The 24,525-nt window shown below is 36.6% G+C and overlaps 1 protein-coding gene across 1 annotated transcript in view; it reads left to right on the top strand.

Moving 5' to 3' along the window:
- PKHD1L1 (PKHD1 like 1) overlaps nucleotides 1–24,525 on the top strand; it is a 226,410-nt gene that overhangs the window by 115,611 nt on the left and 86,274 nt on the right. Inside the window, exons 40-50 of the mRNA XM_043975706.1 lie at nucleotides 71–220; nucleotides 2,479–2,653; nucleotides 3,824–3,980; nucleotides 4,494–4,650; nucleotides 5,953–6,032; nucleotides 6,873–7,002; nucleotides 8,882–9,011; nucleotides 10,843–11,084; nucleotides 12,477–12,613; nucleotides 17,900–18,929; nucleotides 22,061–22,252. Of these exons, the coding sequence (XP_043831641.1) occupies nucleotides 71–220; nucleotides 2,479–2,653; nucleotides 3,824–3,980; nucleotides 4,494–4,650; nucleotides 5,953–6,032; nucleotides 6,873–7,002; nucleotides 8,882–9,011; nucleotides 10,843–11,084; nucleotides 12,477–12,613; nucleotides 17,900–18,929; nucleotides 22,061–22,252 (2,580 nt within the window). The remainder of the gene's footprint in view (nucleotides 1–70; nucleotides 221–2,478; nucleotides 2,654–3,823; nucleotides 3,981–4,493; nucleotides 4,651–5,952; nucleotides 6,033–6,872; nucleotides 7,003–8,881; nucleotides 9,012–10,842; nucleotides 11,085–12,476; nucleotides 12,614–17,899; nucleotides 18,930–22,060; nucleotides 22,253–24,525) is intronic.

Here is a 24,525-nt window from a genome sequence, read left to right as displayed (position 1 = left end):
TATTGGTGAATTTCCCCTAACTAAATATTTCTTCTTTCTTACTCTCTCTTTTTTTTATCTCTATGCCCAGGGAGCTTTGGTGGTGGGCTAACAATGACAGTGACCGGTTCTGGGTTTAATCCACAAAACTCAATAGTATCAGTATGCAACAATGAATGTGAAGTAGATAGACTTCAATCTGATTGTGACACTTTATTTTGTACAGTTCCATTTAATAATGGTAAGTAATGATTAATGATACTGGTACTATGAAAAATGAGAAGCACAATTTTTCACATTCTGAGATCCTATTTTGGAATCATTTAGCTTTATTCAAAGAATTTATATGATTCTCTTTCTTTCCTTCTTTCTTCCTTTCTTCCCTACTCCCTCTCCCTCTTTCTTCAGTTTCCTCCCCAGACATTGTTTTCTTGATTCATGTAAGAACCATATTCTGTGGCTTAGTTATGATTAGTTATTATAAAATATTATTTTTAATTAACCCATAAATTATCTATATCCCAGCTCTCAAAATGAAGAATTTCTCCATACCAGTTTTCACTCTATAATAACACATCATTTATATGACATCATTAGTGAGAAGACCAGTATGCCTAAAGACTTTATCTTCCCTCACTTCTCATACCTATTAAATTGTATAGCCTTACTTCCACCACCTTGTCCCCCATCTCCACCCACATATACCCAATGCCCCATCTGTTCTTCATCATTGGATCTGAACATTTCAACCTCTGGATTTTTTCAGTTTCTGATTTGGCAGACATTAGGGATTCTTTAAATGCCATGAATTTGATTCTTACTCAATAGGAGAAGCCAAGATGTCCTTGAAAAACATATTCCACCAGTGGTAAACAAAATGATCTATAGGCATCTTCTTCCTTCAACATCAGAGACTCATGAAACTAAGTCCATGAGAATCATTGCAAATATCTCAGCCTGGGTGTCATGTACTTCCCTTTATTCCCAGCTCTATGAAGAGAATAGTAGATGAATTGGGACCATATGGACACCACACAGGACTCCAGGACAGTTATGTTCCACTCCTCATATTGTCGGGAGCATTTCCTGGGGTTGATATATGCTGAGGTCCAGCTATGATCTCCTACCAAAACATGAACCTCAAGTTCTTTCTCAGAACTTGACATTTAGAAATTCATTCAACACAGTTGTAGCAGGAGCATTACTAATTTCTGGAGGAGAAGATTCACCAGAACATGTTCATCTAGCTCTCCACTTCATTCGCAGGGGCACTGGTTCTATTTGTGAAGAAAAGGGACAAGTCATGGCTCCATCATAATAATCAAGTTCTGAACTCAATAACCATTTGATAACAGAAACCTTTTTTCCTATCGATCAACCTACTAAGCCAGCTGACTAGGCCAGTGATATTTACCAAAATGAACCCAAATTGGGGGTTCAAGATTGGGATACAAGCTGGACCTGGATATAGAAAAATAGCAAGAAAATAGAATTCCAGAGCCTATATAGTATATATGAATATCAGCATATGTTAATCTGCTTATTCTGGACTATGCTATAATGGTTTATTTCAACAACAATATTCTCATCTACTTTCAGAAATCCACCCAACACCCAAAGGTACTGGGCCACTCTGGCTATTTGGTTAATGAATTCAAAATGGAAGAGAGAGAAGTTCTGCTGCATATGATAGACCAGAGGACAGTATAAATGACCCCATGCAAACTATACAGGTCAGGGACCTTAGAATCAGCAAAAAGACCTCCTGCAATTCCTCAAGATTTGGAGGTGCTATTGCAGGATAAAACATCAAAGACATTGCCCCAATCCCTTACTACCTGTGTGTTCCTGAGCAAGTCACTTATCCAGTCTAACCCTGAGTATCTTTAGCTGAAAATGGTAATGATTATAATAGCAACTACTTCATAGGGTATGGGGGTATCAAATGAGATAGCATATGACTTACTCAATTGTGCAAAACTCAAGTGCTGTTTTAATGTTACCTATCATTATTGTCGTCCTCATCTTCATCATCATAATTATTTCATGCAGCAAGAATTCTTAACCTGGAATCAGTGACCTTGTTTATTAACATTTCATCAAAATTGGCTGGCTTTGCCAAATTGTTTTTTCTATGCATTTAAAAAACATAATTATGAGAAGGGCTTCTTAGGCTTCACTAAATTACAGAGATCCAATTATTTAAAAATAGGTTAAGAGCCCCTAATATAAGGGGTAAGACACAGCCATAATCTCTTACTTGATGGCCTGAAGGGACCTTTTAGAAGAAAAATAGCCAAGCTTTAGTTCATGGACTTTATGACAAATTCTTTGACTGCTTAGTAGCTTATGTTTATATAGTCAAGAGTGACAGCTAAGGACCTGCCTCAACTTTTAATGGCCTATGTGTTCTTTAACTGTGGAAATATATGGAATTGGTGTAAAATAAAAAGTGAAACAGTAAACCTCTTTTCATCACTATCTTATTCCCTCCCATAGGCAGTGGATCTCAGCAAGACTGTGAAGTGAGGGTTGCTAATGGGGAGTATTCTTTTCAGTCAAACACTACCTTTACATATATGGCCTCATTAACTCCAGTCATCACTGAAGTGGCACCAAGAAGAGGAGGCACAGAGGGAGGCACAAGACTCACAATCAAAGGTTCAGGATTCAGGTACTACTTTTTATATTTATGGAAACTTCTCTCTCCTCCCTCCTCCCCAAACAAATGTATCTTTTCTTATTTCAGGATAGTACTAGCTCAAATATACTGATGAAAAAAAATTTTTCCCACACTTATTTCCTAGAAAGACTACCCATAAATGTAATCTTTTTTTTTTGGGGGGGGTGGAGCAATGAGGGTTAAGTGACTTGCCCAGGGTCACACAGCTAGTAAGTGTCAAGTGTCTAAGGCCAGATTTGAATGCAGGTCCTCCTGAATCCAGAGCTGGTGCTTTATCCACTGCGCCTCCATAGGTGTCCTCATAAATGTTATCTTTTAGAATGTTAGAGCAAAAAGAAAACTTGAAAAATCATTAGCTCAACCTCAAACAGAATTTCACTTCTTACAAATCCCCAGAAAAAGGTATTAAGTAGTATCTCTTAGTGACCTTTTATAGTTAGGAAAGTCTTCCTAAATCATCCTAAATATAAACTGATTTTCTCTTGTCTCCTTATTTGAATCAGAATAGATCACCACTGTCAACTCAAAATCCCTCAAAACACTGGGAAATGACTTTTAATCCTACCCCTAACTCTCTTCTGTAGGTCAAATAAAAATAATCCTTTATGCATATGCCAAACTCTTATTTATTTATTTGTGCAAAAGGAAAACATAAATAGTAAGGATAACTGGAATCTACAGATAATCCATAAAATTCGCTTTAGCAAATAGTCCCAGATGTGTCTCCAATTAAATCTTTTAATCAGACTGCTAAAAAATGAAAGTAGTTCAATTTACTAATTTGTGGTTTTGGTCCATTTGTTTTCTGTATTCTCCTTCTGTGCTAATGAGTAATGAAGCAAGCTACCAGGGGAAAAGAAGGAACAGTAATGAGACTAGATAGTCTTATTTCCTAGTCTTTTCATCATTTTAGTTACCCTCTTCTGGACATTTATTTCATGTATTTCCATAAAAATATGATCTGGCAGCATTCTGACCAACAATTAATAGTTTTAAGCTTTCAAAGTAACTCATGTGAAAAAATTAATTCATATGGCTCAAAAGACAAGAAATTAGCTTAGTACCTTAAACATATAGACAAAAGAATTTGAAACTGTGGCAAGAAAAGTCTGGGATAAGCAAACACAAATATCTTGGTATGTTTGTTTTTCTTCCTTGTAGTTCAAATATGGAGGATGTCCATGTCACAGTTGGACAAGCTGTATGCGATGTGAAATCTACCAATGAGACACACATTATCTGTATTACGAATTCCCATCCTCTTTCCCAGTGGGTTAAAACCTATGTCCGCATTGGAAGCAATGGCATTGCCAAACTGGTAAAAGTACTATGGGGCACAGTGACCACAGTTACTAAGTCTAGAATACTTTAGTATCACAGGAGGAGGGGCAAATGGCTATGCATTATGTACTCAGGGACTCCTAATATGGATAATTGAGAAATGACTGTAATATTATAGGTTTATATAAGCATGTTCTATTTTTAGAGGAAACATGATGTGGAAAGTGTGGCATATAGGTAGTCAGAAGACCTGGGTTTGAACACTGGCTCTTTATTAGATGTATTGTCATACGCAGGTCACCTGAATCCTCTAAATCTCCATCTCCTCATCTATAATATGAAAATTTAAGTACCTATTCCACCTACTTCACAAAGTCATAATGAGATCAAATCTGAAAGTACTTTAAACTGTAAAATGTTGTCAAAATGGAAGTTGTTAAATTATTTTTCTGTTGGTCTATCTAAAACAAAGTGAAGATGCCAAGACATTCCATGAAATTCAATAATGTTTAAGGTCCTGTCATTTTAACACAATCATTTCCTATTACAGGATAATGCTGATTTCCTCTATATTGATGTTTGGTCCTCCAATTTTTCATGGGGAGGCCAGTCTCCCCCAGAGGAAGGGTCACTTGTTGTCATTACAAAAGGACAAATAATTTTGTTGGATCAAAGTACTCCTGTTCTTAAAATGCTGCTTATTCAAGGTAATTTTCTAAAGAAAAATCTCTCTGTGTCTTTCTCTGTCTCTCTAATTTTAGCTCTCTCATTGTCTCTCTGTCTCTGTCTCATTCTCTCTCTCCTTTGCATGTAGTTGTTTCTGTGTCTGTGAAAATAGTTTCCTCTTTTTGGTGATTCAAGGTCATTATGGACATTTCAGAAAATCCTAGGGTCTATTGGAGTGTAGGACTGCCATTTCTTTCAATGTCAGGCTGTGCCTTATTGTTGCTATTAGTGTACCTACTTCTAACCATGCTACTTTATTTCCACAACAATCTCTTAAACATTGTTCTTGTGATTCAAGCTTGTGAGGATTGCAAATAAAATCATTAGGTACTATAGGCATCTAGGTGGTACAGAATATAGAGTGCTGATCCTGGAATTAGGAAGACCTCAGTTCAAAACCAGTCTTAGACACCTACTAGCTATGTGACCCTGGGCAGGTCATCAACTGATGACTACCTCAGTTTTCTTTTCTGTAAAATGGGGATAATGATAGCATCCACTTCCCAGGGTTGTTGTGAGGATCAAATGAGACAGTACCTAGCACTTAATAAAATCTTGCTTCCTTCCTTCCATATTGAAGATCTGTGCACTTGACTAATAAAATTAACTGCTTGTGCTTTTAGTCCATGGACTTTGTGACTGCTCTTTCAACTTTATTTTTAAAAAACAAAACAAAACACATAACTGTTTGGACCCATGACTATACTCTCTTTGGGGAATGATTGTTCAAAATCTGACTTTTATTTTAATCTGGCTAATAGATGGGAAACAATATTACTCTACAAAAATATTTACTAATAATGATACTTAGATGCAGTATATGTTAGTGAAAATTAGAGGACTAAAGAACAATCTTGAAGCTGTCGATCAGCATTTCACTACTCATGGAAGTTTTTTTCCTTTCATTATTGTTTTTAGGCCCATATTGATATTTTAAAAGCCTTGAGTTTATAGTATTATAATAATTTCTATAGCTGTTTTATATTATCTTTTGTAAAATAAAAGGCAATACAGTAAAATTCTATCCTAAGTTTTGGTGTGTGGGTCTGATGGCTTTCTAACCATCTATAACATTTTTCTACTAAAGATCTAAAGAGTTAAGCTGCAATTCCATTCATAGCCCCAACAATTCATGAAGTGAGAAAGAAAATTAAAATTTACTTTGCTAAAAGGTGTGAGTTAATTTGCACATTATTTAAATGCTATAAACTGATCGTTTTCATTTCTAACTTTTAATTTTGTACTTCTGATTGCAATGAATTTCAAAATGGCTTAATTCATAGGGGGAAGTCTAATATTTGATGAGGCAGACATCGAGCTTCAGGCAGAGAACATTTTGATTACAGATGGAGGTATTCTCCAGGTACGTACAAGGACTTCATATGTTTGTTGATTCACCTCTGCCTTTCCACTATTTTCTTAAATACAGTATATTCTTAAAAAGAGCCCTAGTTCCTCCAAAGTTAGTATGATCTGTAATACCACCTTCATTTATGAAATGGGAGGTGGATAAAGAATTGGTAATATTCTCTAGGCTTATACTGTCTTTTGGGGGGGGGCAGGGCAGTGAGGGTTAGGTGACTTGCCCAGGATCATACAGCTCGTAAGTGTCAAGTATCTAAGGCCAAATTTGAACTCAGGTCCTCCTGAATCCAGGGCCGATGCTTTATCCACTGTGTCACCTAGCTGCCCCCAATACTAAGTCTTTTAATAGAAAAACAGCAAAGTGATGTCAAGTTGAACACTGAGCAATAGCAAAATTCAATCGTAAGGACTTTTCAAACACAACAAATACATTCTTACTCCTCCAAAAAGGAGGGAAGCATGCAATAGATGGCTAAGAGCTAAGACTAAAGATTTGGGAATCAAAGAATCAAAGAGTTCAGAAGCACTTCAAAAGTGATGTAGAGCAATAACCTGAAACATGAAGCCCTTCTATGACAATGACAACATGAGATCACATGGCTTCTTCCTGAGAAGCTCTAGAAATAATAGAAATAAGAGCATAAATTCTCCTGACATAGACAGGACAATCCATATTGGTACAATCTTTTGCGTGGAATATATCAGAGGAAAAGATGAGGCTGAACCCATCCCTCCCCTCTATACACACAAAATGAAAAACAAAAACAAGGAATACATTGCTTCAGATGACAGAAATGAAAATATTCCATTTTTATTATATGTTTTTTATCTCTTTCAGATTGGAACTGAAGCAGCTCCCTTCCTACACAAAGCAATTATTACACTGCATGGACACCTACGTTCTCCTGAGCTCCCAGTCTATGGAGCAAAAACTCTGGCCATACGAGAGGGGACACTTGATCTTCATGGTATTTCAGCCAGATATTTAAGGGACTTGATTATAGAAGAATTGTAGCATTGGAGGCTAGAGGCAAGACTGCTGCACTGAACTACTGGTTTGGCCATTTGATTAGTTCTCTATCCATCAATTACAAGTAGAACTATTTATTGAATGGAATTTTTTGGGCATTTATGTAAAATGGCATTTAAGGATTCTATAAAATCTGGAAGTAGAGAATGGTCATTCATCTGAAAACAGGCTATTCTTGAGCTATAGTTTTAAATATTCTGGTATGACTTTCTACATACTAAATGTAGGTAATTGTAGGATTTTCAAGTCATAGGTACCTTACAGAGTACTCCAAATCTTTCAGTTTATAGATGAAACCTAGAGATATGAAGTTATTTTCCCAGGGTCACATATGTAGCACATTGTGAACTTGTAGCCAGTTCTCATGTCATTTTATTCAGAATCCAAAAATATTTTTTAAAGTTGTATGTAAGTAGAATTTTTGCAAACAATAATTTTTAAAGGCCCCCAAAGAACTTACTATTTAAATTAATTACAAAGTGCATTATAAAATGAACAACTCTATAATGCCAGTAAGCACCAATTCGTTTCTCTTTTATGGGCCTGAATTTTTACACATGGGTTAACATATTGTGCTTCTAAACATCACACAAGATACTGGATTTATTTGTATTAATGCAGTTTCTTAGAAGAGAACAGACATATTCCATTTTCCATCTACAATCAATTACTATCAATTTAACTGCTATCAGTTTAAAAAGTAATCATTCTTTCTGTAAGGTCATGCCAGATTTGGAATGTTACTCTGTAAAAGAGATATAAGGAGATGGCTATTTTTTGAGATCTATAAAAACTGCATTGGTAACTTTAATAAGGTTTATCAAAAAGTTGCTTTATTATAATAAAATCTAGCATTGACATAGCACTTTAAGACTTGCAAAGTGCTTTACAAATATTTCATTTTTGTCTCATAACAACGCTGAGTGGTAGGGGCTATTATTAGCCCTCTTTTACAGATGAGGAAACTGAGGCAGACAGAAGTTAAATGGGTTTCCCAGGATCACACAGCTAGTTAATGTCTGAGACAGGATTTAACTCAAGTCTTCCTGACTGCGGGTCCAGTACTCTATCTACTATGCTACCCAGTTGCCAATAATTATAGGTTTATAATTATAGATTTAAGCTTAAAAAATATTTTAGTGATTGTGTAGCTTATCTAATCCCCTCTGTTTAAAGGTGAGTAAGCTGAGGCCCAGAGAGGTCAAGCAATTTATCCAATGTCACAACTACAGTCAGTGGCAGACACAGGTTCTGAGTCTTCTGGTTTGAAATCGAATACACTTTCCCCTGACCCACACTGAATGAGTTACTTGATTTAGAGTTTGATTTCTGGGTTTAAATCCTGGCTCTGCTTTTTTATTAACCTATGTGACCTTAGAAAAATCATTTAACCTCTCTGGGCCTTAGTTTTCTCATCTCTAAAGGGAAGGAATTAGACAAGATGGTCTCTAAGGGCCCTCCCAGCCATCAATCCCATGATACTAGTTGCACAGCAATACAGAAGGTGCTATGCTTACATTTTTTTAAAATCTGAAGAAGGACAAAATGCTAAAGTGAAGAATTTACTACAAATCTGCCCATAATCTAGGGAAAGGAGCTTATCTAGCTATCTATATATAATATATATGTGTATGTATATATATCTTATATGTTTATATATGTATGTATGCATGTATATGTATTTATACACACATGTGTGTGTATATGAATGAATGTAAAGTCCAGCCTTAGCACTTTGCTTATAATGATAGGAATGCCTGAGAAAATATACACAAATTTGGGATTTGTATGTTTGTTTGGGATTTGTACGGCTCTAGGTCTGCCTATCCCTGTTACCTGGACTCGGTTGGCTCAGACTGCAGCAGCAGGGGCGAGCACTCTGGTTTTACAGGAAGCTGTAACATGGAATGTGGGCGATGAAATTGTGATTGCAAGTACTGGACACAGGTACAACAAGAGAAGGCCCTAAAAACAAAGATGAAAAGCAGTGGGTGATTTTCATTTCATGTAGTAATTCAAATGAATCAAGTGGCACTTGCCAAAATGCCAAACTCTAACCAAGTTTCTTACTTAGAGGTCACTAAGGAAACAGAGGACATCTATTTAGTGGCTATATCTTACCCTTTATGGCACTGGCTCCTCCTGATTCCAATTGTTTCTGATGATTGGGGGTGGGGGAAGTCACAAGAATCAGGGAGGATATCCACAAAATCTTTTAAATACATGATTTTTTTTACTAAAATTACCTCTAATTCTTCTTTCTGTTTAATTATATAGTTTAGCCAGACAGGAAATAAAAGAAATGAGACCACCAGCCTAACAATATCACTATACTAAGTTTTTAAAGAAAATAATTAATTTCACTTTATTGTTCAAATCACAGCCAACAGTAAGATTAGAAATGTCTGCATTTATCAAGGGATAAATGGTTATTCAAGACAGAAAACCACTCAATAATGTTAAGGCTGTGACACACATTTAATTTCAGGGGTTTTTTTTTAAAGGAAATTAAGACTCAAGCTGGCATTTTTTGTCACTTTGCCATTTTACAAGTTAAAAATAGACATGCAGATGCTAAAGAGAGTTAAGCATATACTTAACTTCCAAGTACTTATGTTCTGACATCTAAAAAACCCAAAACTAATAGTGTATTAGCAAAAGCATCACATTAGCAAGAATGTCTCAGTAGAATATTTTAAAGTCTATGTTATAGAAATGTCTTTCAATGAGAAATCATTGAGAATTGTATAGTTTACATTCTGGTTTAAGCATATTGAGTTCTCTCCTTCCATTTTATTCTCTTCAACCATTTCCTTCTCAGTTTCTATGTAGCAAACACTAAAATTATGCATAAGTACTATATAAAGCATAGAAAAATATATAGTCCCTACATCCTAGAACTTTAGATTTAATTCAATTCAATTCAACACTTATGAAGAGCCCTCAATGTCTAAAGCACCTGGTGAGGTATTTAGGGAGTTGAGAAGTTGAAACAAGATATACTAATAGTGGTAGATGATGTACATTAAAACTACATTTCAAAACAATACACAAGCTCCCAAAAGAAGTAAAAGTCAAATACTCTGGGAGAGACAGGGAGGACAGGACATTATTTGGGGCTGTGGAAAAATCAGGAAAACTTCCTAGAGTATTTTTTAAAGCAAGCCCTCAAACTGGGAGTCCCAGAGTCCCTTAATCTGGGACCCCATGGAGTCCAATAATAGGTTTCAGGGAGTCTGTGAACTTGGAATTTTTAATATTTTGAGAACTTTATTTCAATATAATTGATTTCTTGTGAGTCAGCCCAGAAACAACAATCATATATAGAGGCAGAGACCTGGAGATCTGGGCTCTCCATCAGGATACAATACCACTAAATGCCTAAGCCTCTCTTCATTTGTACAACCATGGTACTGTAGGGTTGGAGAGCCACACTCTTGAATACCACTGAGTAATAAATAGCCAGACTCATGATCCTTTGAGCACTTATATTCCTTCTCATTTCCTACCTCCAATTTCCTCACAGATACTAAGGTGTTTCTGTTTGTTTTGTGGGGCAATGAGGGTTAAGTGACTCGCCCAGGGTCACACAGCTAGTAAGTGTCAAGCGGCTGAGGCCAGATTTGAACTCAGGTCCTCCTGAATCCAGGGCCGGTGCTTTATCCACTGCACCACCTAGCTGCCCCCACATATACTAAGTTTAACATAAAACTAATAAACACATGATATGCTCATACTTTTAAAATTAATGGTATGGGGTGTTACGTTTGTTTCATAGACACAGTCAAAGAGAGAATGAAAAGAAGACAATTGCATCCATTTCTGAAGATGGCATGTCTATTAAGCTAACCACCCCCCTGAAATATACACATTTAGGAAAGACTATTGCCCTTCCTGATGGAACATTGTTTGAAGCAAGGGCAGAAGTTGGTGTTCTTACAAGAAATATCCTAGTGAGAGGCTCCAATAATGTGGTATGGAATGATAAAATACCAGCATGTCCTGATGGATTTGATACAGGTATTTTTCCAGTTTTAGTGTAACTAGTTTAATGATGCTACCCTTGCTTAGAATTTTCTTGGGTTATTTTAAGATACATGAATTTGATTTGAAAATACAAGTAAAAGTCCTTGTTGACCATATTATTATATGTTGAAATTCAGAAGTGCAGTTAAAGTTCTTAAAAATTAAGCATTTCAGTACTACATTTTAATAATGAATTATAGAAAATGTGTTAGTCTAAAGGCTGTACAAAAACATGAAATACCCTTGAGACAAAGCCTGAAGAAAATCAGTAGTTTTTAATAGCTATAGAAACTATCTATCCTTTGATAGAAAATCATATAGTTCATTACTTTTGCTAAGTTTATCGACTTGTTTATTCTGCTGTTTGAATTTTTTATTATGATCATATATAATTTAGTTTCAATTTACAAATCTACAAGACTATAATCAGTTGAGTATCTTAAAAGCTGACAAAAAACTGGCTATCCATCTTTCACTAATTTAGCCTCTTTTTTAATTCCCAAAAAGCTATACAATTACTGTCTTCTGGGGTGTCATCTGTAAAAAGAGATCTATTGGAGGATTGGTATATATGCAATTACAGAATGCAATTTAATATATTTTATGTTTCTCATGAATATTTCACTCACTCATGATTGTTACTACAATGAATTCCACTAAACAACTAATAACCATATTCTTTGCACTAGATAGAAAAAGGGCATAGACCAATTCATAGATCAATTCACTATTTATTCTGTCTACAATGTGGATACAAATGGGATACTGGGGCTATAAAGACAAAACAAAGTCCCTGCTCTGCTTAGACTCTGCAAAGTCCCTTCTCCATCTGGAAGCAAGGTGGCATAATAGAAATTCACCTAGGAGAAAGCAGAGTTCTGGTTTGCTCAGTTGCTATCTCTTTGTATGGCTTAGACAAATCACCTCACATCTCTTAGCCACAGCTTCCTTTTTTTTGGTAAAATACAGGTAATATTAGCTGCCCTATTTACCTCAAAGGAAGCAAGGGCAGGGGGCAGCTAGATGGCGTAGTGGATAAAGCCCCGGCCCTGGAGTCAGGAGGACCTGAGTTCAAATCCGGCCTCCGACATTTGACACTTACTACCTGTGTGACTCTGGGCAAGTCACTTAACCCTCAGTGCCCCGCAAAAACAAAAAAAACAAACAAAAAAACCCTAAAAATCAAAAGGAAGCAAGGACAAAAGAAGATGGTGAATACGAGTGCTTTGAAAAATGCTGTTCACTGGATTGGTTTCAATCACGTAAATTATTCATGGCAAAGCCCTGATGAAATTAATTAAAATCCCTTTATCAATATGCTTAAAAGTAGATGTGGACTATATAATAAATACTGCTGAAATTATGTATTAACATCTTTTTTTAAAGGGGAATTTGCCATCCAGACATGTCTACAAGGAAAGTTTGGTGAAGAAATAGGAAGTGACCAGTTTGGAGCCTGTATTATGTTTCATGCTCCTGAACCTAGTACAGATCTAGTCACAGGAAGAATAGAATATGTGGAGGTAAGCAGTACATTTCTGATAGGTTCATATTCCTCTCATATTGCAAATGAATGTACAGCTAGGTTAATAATAATAATACCCAGCATTTATCTAGTATTATAATTTATATAGTATTGTGAGGTTGGTAAAATGCTTTACAAATATTATCTCAGGGACAGAGCCAAGATGGCAGAGTGAAGTGAACATTTTTTTCCTAGTGCTTCCAACACATCCCTCTAAGCAACTTTTTAAAAGTCCATCAAACCAAAATCTTAGTGGGATGACCAACAAAATAGTAAAAATGAGTCATTTTTTTCCAACCTGGGCAGCATAGGAAGAAATAAAAAGGGTCTTACAGATACTGGGATGGAAGCTGACTAGAAGTAAAGTGTAAATGGCACCAGCTATAGGCCTTAGAGGTAGTATTGTTGGTGGCAGCAGCACAAAGAATGTCCCATGCACAGGGATGGTAAGAGGACTGAATGCCTGGTCAGAAAATGATTCTGTGAAGACTTCTTAGCACTGGGAGCAAGATCAGGTACCATTTGGCGGTTGATTTGCCCATTACCCATTACCGGGTCACAGAAGAGCAGTGCTTATGATCATGAGGGTTCAGTGTGTTTGTATGGGTATGTGCAAAGTAGATCACAACATATAGGAAGCACTGAAATCTTACAGGTCACTAGACCTAGTTGTGAAACTAATAGGACATAAAAGTCATAAAATCAAGCCAGACATCCTCCCCCACCACAACTCCCAAAGGAAAGCAAAGCCAAACTCTAACATGAATCCAAAGTCAAGAAATAGGCTATTAGAAATGAGTAAACAACAACAAAAAAATAATTTGACCATAAAGTATTCCTATGATGACAGAGAAATTCAAGACATAAATTCAAAAAACAATGACATAAAAACATCTAAAAGCAAAACCTCAAAGAAAAATGCAGATTAGGAACAAGCCTAATAAGTTAAAGAAATAGATAAAAAAGAGCAAAAAAAGTGATTTTAAAAAGCAGAATTGTAGAGGAAAAGAAGGAAAGAAATGATAGCAATACAAAAAATATATAAAAAGCTTGGTAAAAGAGACAAAAATACTGAAGAAAATAATTCCCTAAAAATTAGAATTACATACATGAAAGCTAAAAATTCTATGAGACTTTAAGAAACAATAAAACAAAGTCAAAAGAATTTTTAAAAATTGAAGAAAATTTATTTATATAGAAAATATATTGAAATATCCCATAGGAAAAATAACTGACTTGGACAATAGATTAATAAGAGATAATTTAAGAATTATTGGACTGCCTGAAAGCTATAATAATTTTTTTTTTAGTGAGGCAATTGGGGTTAAGTGACTTGCCCAGGGTCACACAGCTAGTAAGTGCTAAGTGTCTGAGGCCAGATTTGAACTCAGGTACTCCTGACTCCAGGGATGGTGCTCTGTCCACTGTGTCACCTCGCTGCCCCTATAATAATTTTTTAAAAACCTTAGGCTTCATACTTCAAGAAATTATAAAAGAAAACCAAGATATCTTAGAAACAGAGAACAGTATCTCCTTTGATTTTCATGATTTCTATTTTGTTTTTTAGATGAAGGAGCTTAGAGGAGATAATCAGATCTATATATATGGGAAGAATTCATGACCAAAAACGATAGAGAAGTTCATGGGACGTAAAAGGGATAATTGATTACACAGAAAAAAAGATCAGTGAATAAAGAATGAAGGGTAAAAGTGAGAGAAGACAAGAACTGAACCCGAATTTAGAGAGCAAGAGGATGGGCATGATATGATTAAATAGATAGACAAAATAAATAAAGAATGGAGGTTTAGGAATGTTGTTATAGAGGTGAAGATTAGACTTTATAAAATATTATTTTGTAATAAATAAAAAGATAGTAATAGATTATATCCCTTCATTCTTATACTTCAATCTTTCCTTGCTAATACTCCTTCACTGTATAGACTTTATGTTCTGATCATGTACCACTAACTGATCTTCTGGATCTTTGGGAACACTACTTACTTACCAGTCATCTGGCCCAGTGATCTTTTCTCTGACCTTGTGTTCCTTGGTCTCTGGACTTTATTTGACACTGGTAAAATTCTCTCCTCCCTTGGTTTCCCTGACACTGCTCTCTCCTGATTTTACTCCTGCCTTTCTGAACAGAATTATTCAGTCTCCTTCGTTAGCTTGTCTTCCTCACCCTACTCACAAAATGTTGTCATTACCTAAGATTTTAGTCTTGTCTTGTTCTCATCTCTTTCTATGGTCTCTCTTTTGACAATCTCACCCACTTTCTTAACTTCAGCTATCACATCTAAACAAAAATATTCTTGATCTAGGTCTCAAATATGACCTTTTTCATAAGCCCCAGATCTTCAATTTCAACTACCTACTAGACACTTTTTTTTTTTTTGCGGGGCAATGGGGGTTAAGTGACTTGCCTAGGGTCAAGTGTCTGAGGCCGGATTTGAACTCAGGTCCTCCTGAATCCAGGGCCGGTGCTTATCCACTGTGCCACCTAGCCACACCTAGACACTTTCAATGAAGGGTTTGAACCAGATGCTCTTTAAAATCTGACTCTAAATCCTGTGATCACTATCTGAATGTCCCACCAGTACTTCAAATTCATCTAGTACAGGGCCATGTTCACATCATCTCAGAGCTAGAAGGAACTGAGATCATCTATTTCCTCTTCAATAATTGGTCATTTATCTGTCTGAAAACCTTTAGCTATTTGGGAACCTCTAGCTCCTGAGATAACCAATTTCACTTTTGAATAGCTCTCATTGTGGGGAATTTTTTCTTTATGTCTTCTCTAAGTCTACTATACCTCTCCAACTCCTACCCATTTCTTTTAGTGCTTTCCTCTGGTAGGAAGGAAAGGGCTTGTTTCTTTTCTACACGGCAGGCTTTCAAATATTTGAAGATAAGTATTTAGCTGCTTTCTCCTGCTCTATGTCTTCCCTTCTCTGCATAGTTCCAACTGTCTCATGGTCTCTCCTCTTTCTGACTTCCCTCTTTTGTTGGTGTTTCAGCATCCCTGCTGTCTGCAAGGTGACATCCATTCTCCTCATCTTTGGCTCCTCTTTCTCCCTCACTCCTCATATTTAATCAATCACTATATTGTCAATTCTTCCTGCAAATTGCCTCTTGAAGCTATCAACTTGGATAAATTACCTAATCTCTCTGGGCCTCAGTTTGCTCGTTTGTAAAATGAGCAAATCAGTCTAGCTGGCCTCTGAGGTATATGGCATGCTAGCTCATAATGGGTCTTGAGAGCCAATCATTAGATTTTCAGTGTAAGCATTTATACCTCTGTAGTCAGCAAGCACTACAAATCAAGTCTTGATTTACTGCTTTGTTGACTGTCTAGACAGTATAGTGATGGAAAAATATTAATAATGCAGATTGAACTTAAAATGTATCATATGTATGTTTTTTCCTTGAGAGCCAGTTGTTAAGCATTTGCCAACCCACCACTTAGGTATATACTCCCTTATACCTCTAGACCTATAAATGAATGAATGAATGAATGAAAAAACATTTGTTAAGGGCTTACTAGTTTCATAGCACTATACTTAGCCTAGGGATGCAAATAGAAAAATAAAGATAGTCTGCTCTTAAGGAGCTCACATTTTAATGGGGGAGAAAACAAAGATAGGAAATTTTAACTGCAAGTCTGGTCAAAAGGCCCATGGTTGTTAACAAGCAAAGTCAAAAGAGATGGCACAGGGTAGCTAGGTGGATTCAGGAGCACCTGAGTTCAAATCCGGCCTCAGACACTTGACACGTATTAGCTGTGTGACCTTGGGAAAATCACTTAACCCTCATTGCCCTGCAAAGAGAGAGAGAAAGAGAGAGTGAGAACTATATCTTCCTTAACACTATTTTCACTGATAAAATAATATCTAGTTCTGATATTAAACCATCTGATCACGTCAAGGTTTTTGGAGGGGCAGGGATGGTAATTCAGTAACTATGGCTCCTGAGGAAATATGGGCTACAGCATCTGTAAAAGCAGTTGCCAGGTTGCATCTTCACAGGAGAGGATTCCCTGGGTAGTGGCTAGAAGGGCTGGGCTGAAAGCAGGGCTGGTGGCTGGGAAAAGCACTGCCATTTCTATGTCTTTGGGGCTCAGGTTCCTAGACTGTAAGCTTGAGGAAGTTACCTAACCTCTAGGGGCTTCAGACTTCTCATCTATAAAATGAGCAAGGTTGGATCTCAGGGTCTAAGAAGAGGAGATGGTTGGGGTGGTGATGGTGGTGGTGGCAGTTTGACTCACCTGGAACACCTGCCTCCTGCCTTTCCTTCAGGGTGCTCTGGGGCTCCTTAAGAACAGAGACTGTGTTCTACCTTTCTTTGTATTCCCAGTGCTTAGCACAGTGCCTGGTACATAGTAGGGGCTTAATAAATGCGTGTTGATTGCTTCAGCTGAATTGGCTTGTCTGCCTTATCAGTGGCAGTTTATTGGCAGTTGATGCTATGACCCTATCAACAGTATTTCCTTCTTTCTGTCACCATCCTTTCTGTTTCAGCCACCATCCTAGTTTTGCCCCTCATCACTTCCTACATTAGGTCTTGAGAAGCAGCAATCCACTATGGGTAGATCACTGGATTTAGGAAACCTAAGTCTTAATACCTCATATTTATTAAAAATATGATTATGGGCAATTCACTCTGTCAGACAGAAAACTCCAGCTTCATAATCTTTAATCTTTTAAAACTAGTTCTCTCTTTTTTTTTTTATTGAGGCAGTCAGGATTAAGTAACTTGCCCAGGGTCTGAGGCCAAATTTGAACTCAGGTCTTTCTGACTTCAGGGCCAATGCTCTATCTGCTGTGCCACCAGCTAGCCCCATAAAATGGGATTATTAATCTTTAAAAATTAGACAGAACCTTCAAGATCATCTAGTTTCACCTGCTTATTTTACAACAAAGGGGCAGAGAATTTAGGTGACTTGATTGTGTTCCTACAGAGAGTAATTAGCAGAGCTAAGATTTGAACCCAGGTCCTCTGATTGCAAATTTAAAGACCATTCTACTATATCATAATAGAGAAGGAAATATCTAAAAGACACGTGAAAATGGCCATAGATTTAAAACTGGAATGGACCTCAGAAGTCATCTAGTCCAACCACCTCATTTTTACAGATGAGGAAATTGAAATAGAGAGAAGTGACTTTCTCTGGGTTACACACGTAGTAAGTGCCTGAGGTAAGATTTTCAAACACAGGTCTTCCTGACCATAACTATGCTACTACACCATTCTGACTCATATAACTGTGTTTTTTGTATCTGATAGGTATTCCATGCTGGCCAGGCTTTCCGGTTGGGCCGATATCCCATACACTGGCACCTACTGGGAGATTTGAAATTCAGATCTTATGTAAAGGGCTGTTCTATCCACCATACCTATAATAGAGCAGTTACCATTCACAACACACACCACCTTCTTGTTGAGAGGAACATCATTTATGATATCAAAGGAGGAGCATTTTTCATAGAAGATGGGATTGAACATGGCAATATCCTGCAATATAACCTGGCAATATTTGTACAGCAAAGCACCAGCCTGCTAAACGATGATGTCACTCCAGCTGCATTTTGGGTAACCAACCCAAATAATACCATAAGGCACAATGTTGCTGCTGGTGGCACTCACTTTGGTTTCTGGTACCGAATGAACAACCACCCTGATGGACCATCATATGACCCAAAAATTTGCCAAAAAAGAGTTCCCCTAGGAGAATTCTTTAACAATACTGTTCATTCACAAGGTTGGTTTGGTTTGTGGATTTTTGAAGAATATTTCCCCATGGAAACAGGATCTTGTACATCTACTGTTCCTTTGCCTGCAGTATTTAACTCCTTGACTACTTGGAATTGCCAAAAAGGAGCTGAATGGGTCAATGGAGGAGCCCTTCAGTTCCATAACTTTGTGATGATCAATAATGATGATGTTGGGATAGAAACCAAGAGGATTCTAACTACATATGTGGGAGGGTGGGGTGAAATCAATGGAGCACTGATAAAAAATGCCAAGATAGTTGGTCACCTTGATGAATTGGGACTGGGCCCTTCACACTGTACTTCAAAGGGTCTACTTCTTCCATTTAATGAAGGATTAACAGTATCTTCTGTACATTTCATGAACTTTGACCGTCCAAACTGTGTTGCTTTGGGAGTGACATCCATTCTTGGTGTTTGCAATGATGCATGTGGAGGCTGGAGTGCCAAATTTATAGATATTCAGTACTTTCATGCACCAAACAAAGCTGGATTTCGATGGGAACATGAAGTTGTATTGATTGATGTTGATGGTTCACTTACAGGTATTGATATGTCTAATACTCAAAATAATAATGATATTTAAATTGTGCTTTAAGGTTGGCAGAGCACTTTATGAATACTATCTTATTTTATCCTCATGACAATCCTAGAAGGCAAATGCTATTATTTTACCCATTTTACAAATGAGGAAACTGAAGTGTAGAGAGATTAAGTGGCCTGCCCAGAGTCACACGGATACTGAAAAGTATCTGACGCTAAATTCAAATTCAGGTCTAAATTACTCCAGGACTAGTAATCTATTTACTGTGTCATTTAGATCCTTCTATATAATAATTTAACATTTCAGATATAATGGAATATAATAATAATACTACTTTTATAGCATTTACTATGTGAGAAGCACTGTGCTAAGTGCTTTACAATTATCTCATTTGATACAACAACCCTAGGAGGTAGATGCTATTATTATCATCATTCCCATTTTACAGATAGGAAAATGAGGCAAATAGAATTTGAGTGGCTTTCCCAGGGTCAAAGATGTGTCTGAGATAGGATTTGAACTCAGGTGTTCCTTAATCCAGCCCCAGCACTCTCTTCTCTGCACCATGTAAATGTTCCAGATATTTCCATATATAACATATAAATCCAAATTATATTTAATTTAGTATGTAAAGGACTGTTTTTAGCCTTTTTAGAGTTTTTTTCATGCACAAGCCATATTGTAGGTCTTATATTACAACTGAATCAGTTTATCTTGAATTCTAAAATTGCCTTTTCATAATTAATTATAAGAATTGTAATAACAGTGCATTAAAATTTATAAAAATCCTTGTATGTATCACCTTATTCAGTTTTCACAACAGCCTCACAAGGTAAACATTATTATCTCCTTTCTATAGACAAGGATACTGGAGCATGGTGAGGTTACAGGATTTGCCCATGGTCCTACAGCTAATAAGTTTCAGAGGTGTAATGAGGCAAATCCTGTTCTGCCCTGATTATGCCAATTGTAGGTTGGCATATCCTTAGAGAAAATACTGAGATACTGAAGAAAGAAGGGCCTATGACAACTTGGTTATTAATAGGTTTTATTAAGGTTAATAGGGAAAGCTTACTCATAAGAGGCTGGGTGGAAGCAGGATAAATTAAAATGGATCCCCATCCCAACCCCAGATCAGGCCAGGTATTCTATAGAAACTAAACAGAAAAGGCATAGTGCCAGGGATGGCCCATGGTCACATGCAAATTCTCCTATGAGATATAGCTTCTTTTGCTGTTTCCATTCTCTGTAGAGTTATAGGTCACATTCCCAGGCTCTGGCTCCCACCATACACTAGGTCTTCTTTGCTATAAATCCAACGTTTTAGCCACTGTGCTATGTAGCCTCTTAAAGTGAGAGGCATGTCTTCTAAGCAAATATTCACAGTTCATTACCTGAGAAAATGAAAACAAGACTGACTGTTCAGTACTCACTTATCTGGAATTAAAGAAACCAGAAAGAGTAATAGTATTTTCTTTTACAAATTGTATACTCTTCATTGATCAGAAAAAAAGACCAATGACATATAAACAAGTTGACAACAAGCATTTATTTTAAAATGTCACTGTTATGTACAACATGGAATTTGTACCAATTCAGCCCATTTTGACTCCACAAGAGCATATAATGATACCTAATGTTCACAGCAAAAGCCCCCAGACAAAATAGCAGGATCCTGATGTGCCTGGTGAGTCATCAAAGATAACATTATATTAAGCAGTTTTAATGTTGAGTATTTTGTTGTATTCTGATTCCTTGAAAAACAGGATATTCAATTAACCAGAACCCATATGCCTCAAACATTCTTAGAAAATGAAAGTTTACTCAAAGTATACAGTTTGTTATACTAATGACAAATTATGATAAATTATGTCTTTGACATACTTGATTCTTAGATTGATAAAAGCATTTTTGAAACACAATATGATGCTTCTTTGAATTATAAAAAGATGTTTTAGAGATGTTCTAAAGATTTTATGAATCTTAAAAATATTTGTATTTTCTTTTTTTAATATCCACTCAAAGTTGATGTCAGTTGGGCAACATTTAGAGATTCTTTGATCATTTTAATTAAATTTGTTTCATAACAATAATAACACTTTTTACCAGTGTAGCACTTTTTATTTCAGAGAGCTTTATTATATATAGTCTCATTTCATTCTCACCAAGGTTTCTGTGAATTTGGTTAGAGCTTTATATTGTCTTTTTTATTTTATTTTTTTTCAGAGGTAGTATTATAGTATTTAGATTCCTAGACCACAAAGCAGGAGAAGCCTAGGTTCCAATCCTGTTTCTGACACTGAATATATAGTCATGGACAAGTCATTTAAGCTCACTAACCCTCAGTTTCCTCATCTATAAAATAGAGTTAATAAGTGTAACATCTGCCTTATAAGACTGTTGTGAGGATCAAACAAAAAATGCATACAACGCTAAAGTCATATAAAATGTCAGCTATTATTCCTTTAAGAAATAATTTTAAAAATCCAGGTACTTTTGTTCTACCTGATTGCACATGTAGAACCTATACTGGACTGCTTACCATCTCAGGGAAGGGTGAGGGGAGGGAGGGATAGAATTTGGAACTCAAAACTTAAAAAAGAAAGTTTAAAAATCATTTTAATATGTAACTGGGGAAAAATAAAATATTATCTGGGAAATCCGGGTGCTTTAAGTCAATTAATTCAGAAAGAAAATAACAAGATATGTAATGAAATGGGTTATAGGTCCTATATGTCAGAGCTATAATCAGGATAGGGTGATCTAGGATTTGCCCATGGGTGTTGACCTTGGAAGATGCCAAATTTAAAAGGTCCTGAGAGCACTTGTAGTCTTTTAGCAGGTAGAATTAGCAAGTGGGGCCTAGCATTTAGTTAGCAAAAGATAATTGGTTTAAAAAGAGAGAGTGAACAGAGGTTAGATTGAGATGGATTCCTTCTCCTCCCACCTTCTTTTCCCTCATTCAGCAGCTTTTCTGCCAGTAGCCTTTTGCTGATCTCCTCTTGTTCAGCTGAGTTTTTATATCATGTCACTTGCCAAGGATGAGAAAATTATGGCTCTACTGTGTATGGTAAGCAAGTCATCATTAATTCTCTACAATGAAGAGCAATAAAATGTATGTTTATTCCACAGAACACAAAGGACACTCAGTTGTTCCACATAGCCCATTGTTAGACCTTGCACATTGCAAACAAGAAATGGAATGGAGTATTGGTTTCCCTGGATCAGTCTGTGACTCCTCTGTCAGCTTTCATCGCTTAGCATTCAACAAGCCTTCCCCAGTCTCTCTGTTGGAAAAAGATGTGATTCTTTCAGACTCTTTTGGCAAGTTAAATTTAATTGTCTGACTACTCACAGATTTTATGTAAATTTGTTTGAGGGGACTAGATTGACTCAAATATCATTATTATCAATGATAGTTTAGATCATTATTATATTGTCATTATAGGTATTATTATTATTAATAAAATGGAGATGATAATAGCACCTATCTCATAGCCAGGGTTGTTATGAAGAAAAAAATGAGATAAAGCCTTTACAGCACATTGCAAACCTGAAAACACTATAAAATATCAGCTCAGATTATTACTACTAATGATGATACTTTGGGTCATTATTAAGTTGTCATTATTAAATTATTAAATGAGATAAATATTATTAGCTATTATTATTAATAATAACTGCTAACACAAATAGCCATTTAAGATTTGCAAATCCCTTTACATATTTTATCTCATTTTATCCTCCCAACAATCTTCTGTGAGCTGGTGCTATTATCATCATCCCCATTTTACAGATGACGAACTGAAGCTATAAAGATGTCACCAACAAAATATCATTTTAGTAGCATCTTGGCTTGGCATGGTCTTTAAATAATTCACTTTGATCTCTATGATGGTAGTTTCTTCCTAGTCCAGCCGGAGTTCAAAACCTGCCCTGGGGCTGTGGCTTTATGGATTCCATGATGCTGTTTGATACCTTTCAGCTTTGGGTGAGCAAAGGGTGGAGCAGGGAAATTCCTGCATAGTTGTTGGCCTGAACCATTGGACTAAGTGGAGGGCCAAATGTGGGGAAAAGAGTATCTGGAATAGAACCAGCCAAAAACCAAGATCACTGAAGTCCAAAGGGTTGTGCTGGGAGACTGGGGAGAGGGGAGTTTGATCTTGAGGCAGATAACAGCAACTCAAGTTTAGAAAGGTCAGTTGGTGCACTCAAAGTTCTGTGAGTTCTGGCCAGGTGTTTTTGTGCATATGTGTGCCTGTCTGGCTGTGTCCTCCAGTTTCCTCTGAGTTAGCTTTAGCTGGATAACGATCACTGCTGCAACCTTCATTGTTCTCATGGCAACAACGGTGTCTAAGTCGTGGTAGGTAATAATAAACTATTCATTTCTTCACTTTTGTCATACAGTGGAATGAATGTTGGATTTGGAATGAGAAGAATTGGGTATAAATCCTTCCTCTGTCACTATCCGTGGATGAATGGATAGGTCATTTAACTTCTATCAGCCTCAGTTTCCTCCATTATAACATTTAGAGGGTTGGACTACATGCCTCCACGGTCCTTTCCAGCTCTCAATGTTTCTCATGTTAATTTTAAGGGGCCTGTGCTTGCTATTTGCTTGAGTTACCAATAGATGGCACAGTTGTGTGCTTTGTAAGAAATTTGGCTGCACTTGCTTCTCCCTCTGATACACAGGCCCTGAGAAGATTCGAGTACAACTTATTTCAGTAAATTAAATTATTGGGAAAATGTGATTTTATAGCATATGCAAAATTAATGATGATAAAAATGAGATCATTTGATGGAAGGATATGAAAACAAGTGTGTGATGTCGTAGGCAACCCCCCACCCCCAACCAAAAGGATTCTTTTGTCAATTAGAGGGATTAATTTTCAGGAATAAGGAGGCAATCATCTCAGTGTTCAGTTCTCTGGCTAGAATACATCTGTAATAGGAAGGACTACTTTCCTTATTTTTCTAACAGAGTTGTCACCTCTTTAGGTCTTTTTTGATATAGTAATCAAATACTCAAGTGGATCTATGAACTCATCGATTTGGGAGTTTCTCCACTCATCCTCGCCTGCCAATCCTCAGTGATTCCTACCACTTAACCATGTCCTCTCAGAAGGTCCATCCAAAGTCCTAGAGGCCTTCTTTGACATTGAGAGGGTTACAGTGGAGCTCTCTTCTTTTCCAGTTGTCAGCTTTTTTTCTTGCCACGTGACAAGCCCATCTTCTCTTCTTGTCATATAACTCCTTGTTTCCTTTGATAAAGTAAGAGTGGAAATTGTTATGAGCAAACTGAATTGTTCAGGACCCTAAGGTAATGTTGTGACCAGCTGGTATAGAGAAGAGAGCAGCCAAGTGAAGGATTGGAAGTCCATGCCAAGTGAGTATTGCTTGAAGGAATAGGAAGTATTTAGCTTGGAAAAAAAAAGTCTCTGGGCAAACATGACTGTTAGAGAGTTGTTTTTGAGTACAACTTGAATACAAGTAGAAGAAAGATTTTCAAGTAGAAAGATTAGATACTTCTCTTTGGTTCCAGGGGGTAAATTAAGTATTAAAGATGGGAGGTGCAAAAAGGACAATTAAGACTT

The sequence above is a fragment of the Dromiciops gliroides genome, chromosome 1, assembly GCF_019393635.1.
Source record: "Dromiciops gliroides isolate mDroGli1 chromosome 1, mDroGli1.pri, whole genome shotgun sequence".
Lineage (NCBI taxonomy): Eukaryota > Metazoa > Chordata > Mammalia > Microbiotheria > Microbiotheriidae > Dromiciops > Dromiciops gliroides.
This window is presented reverse-complemented; position numbering and strand designations above follow the sequence as displayed.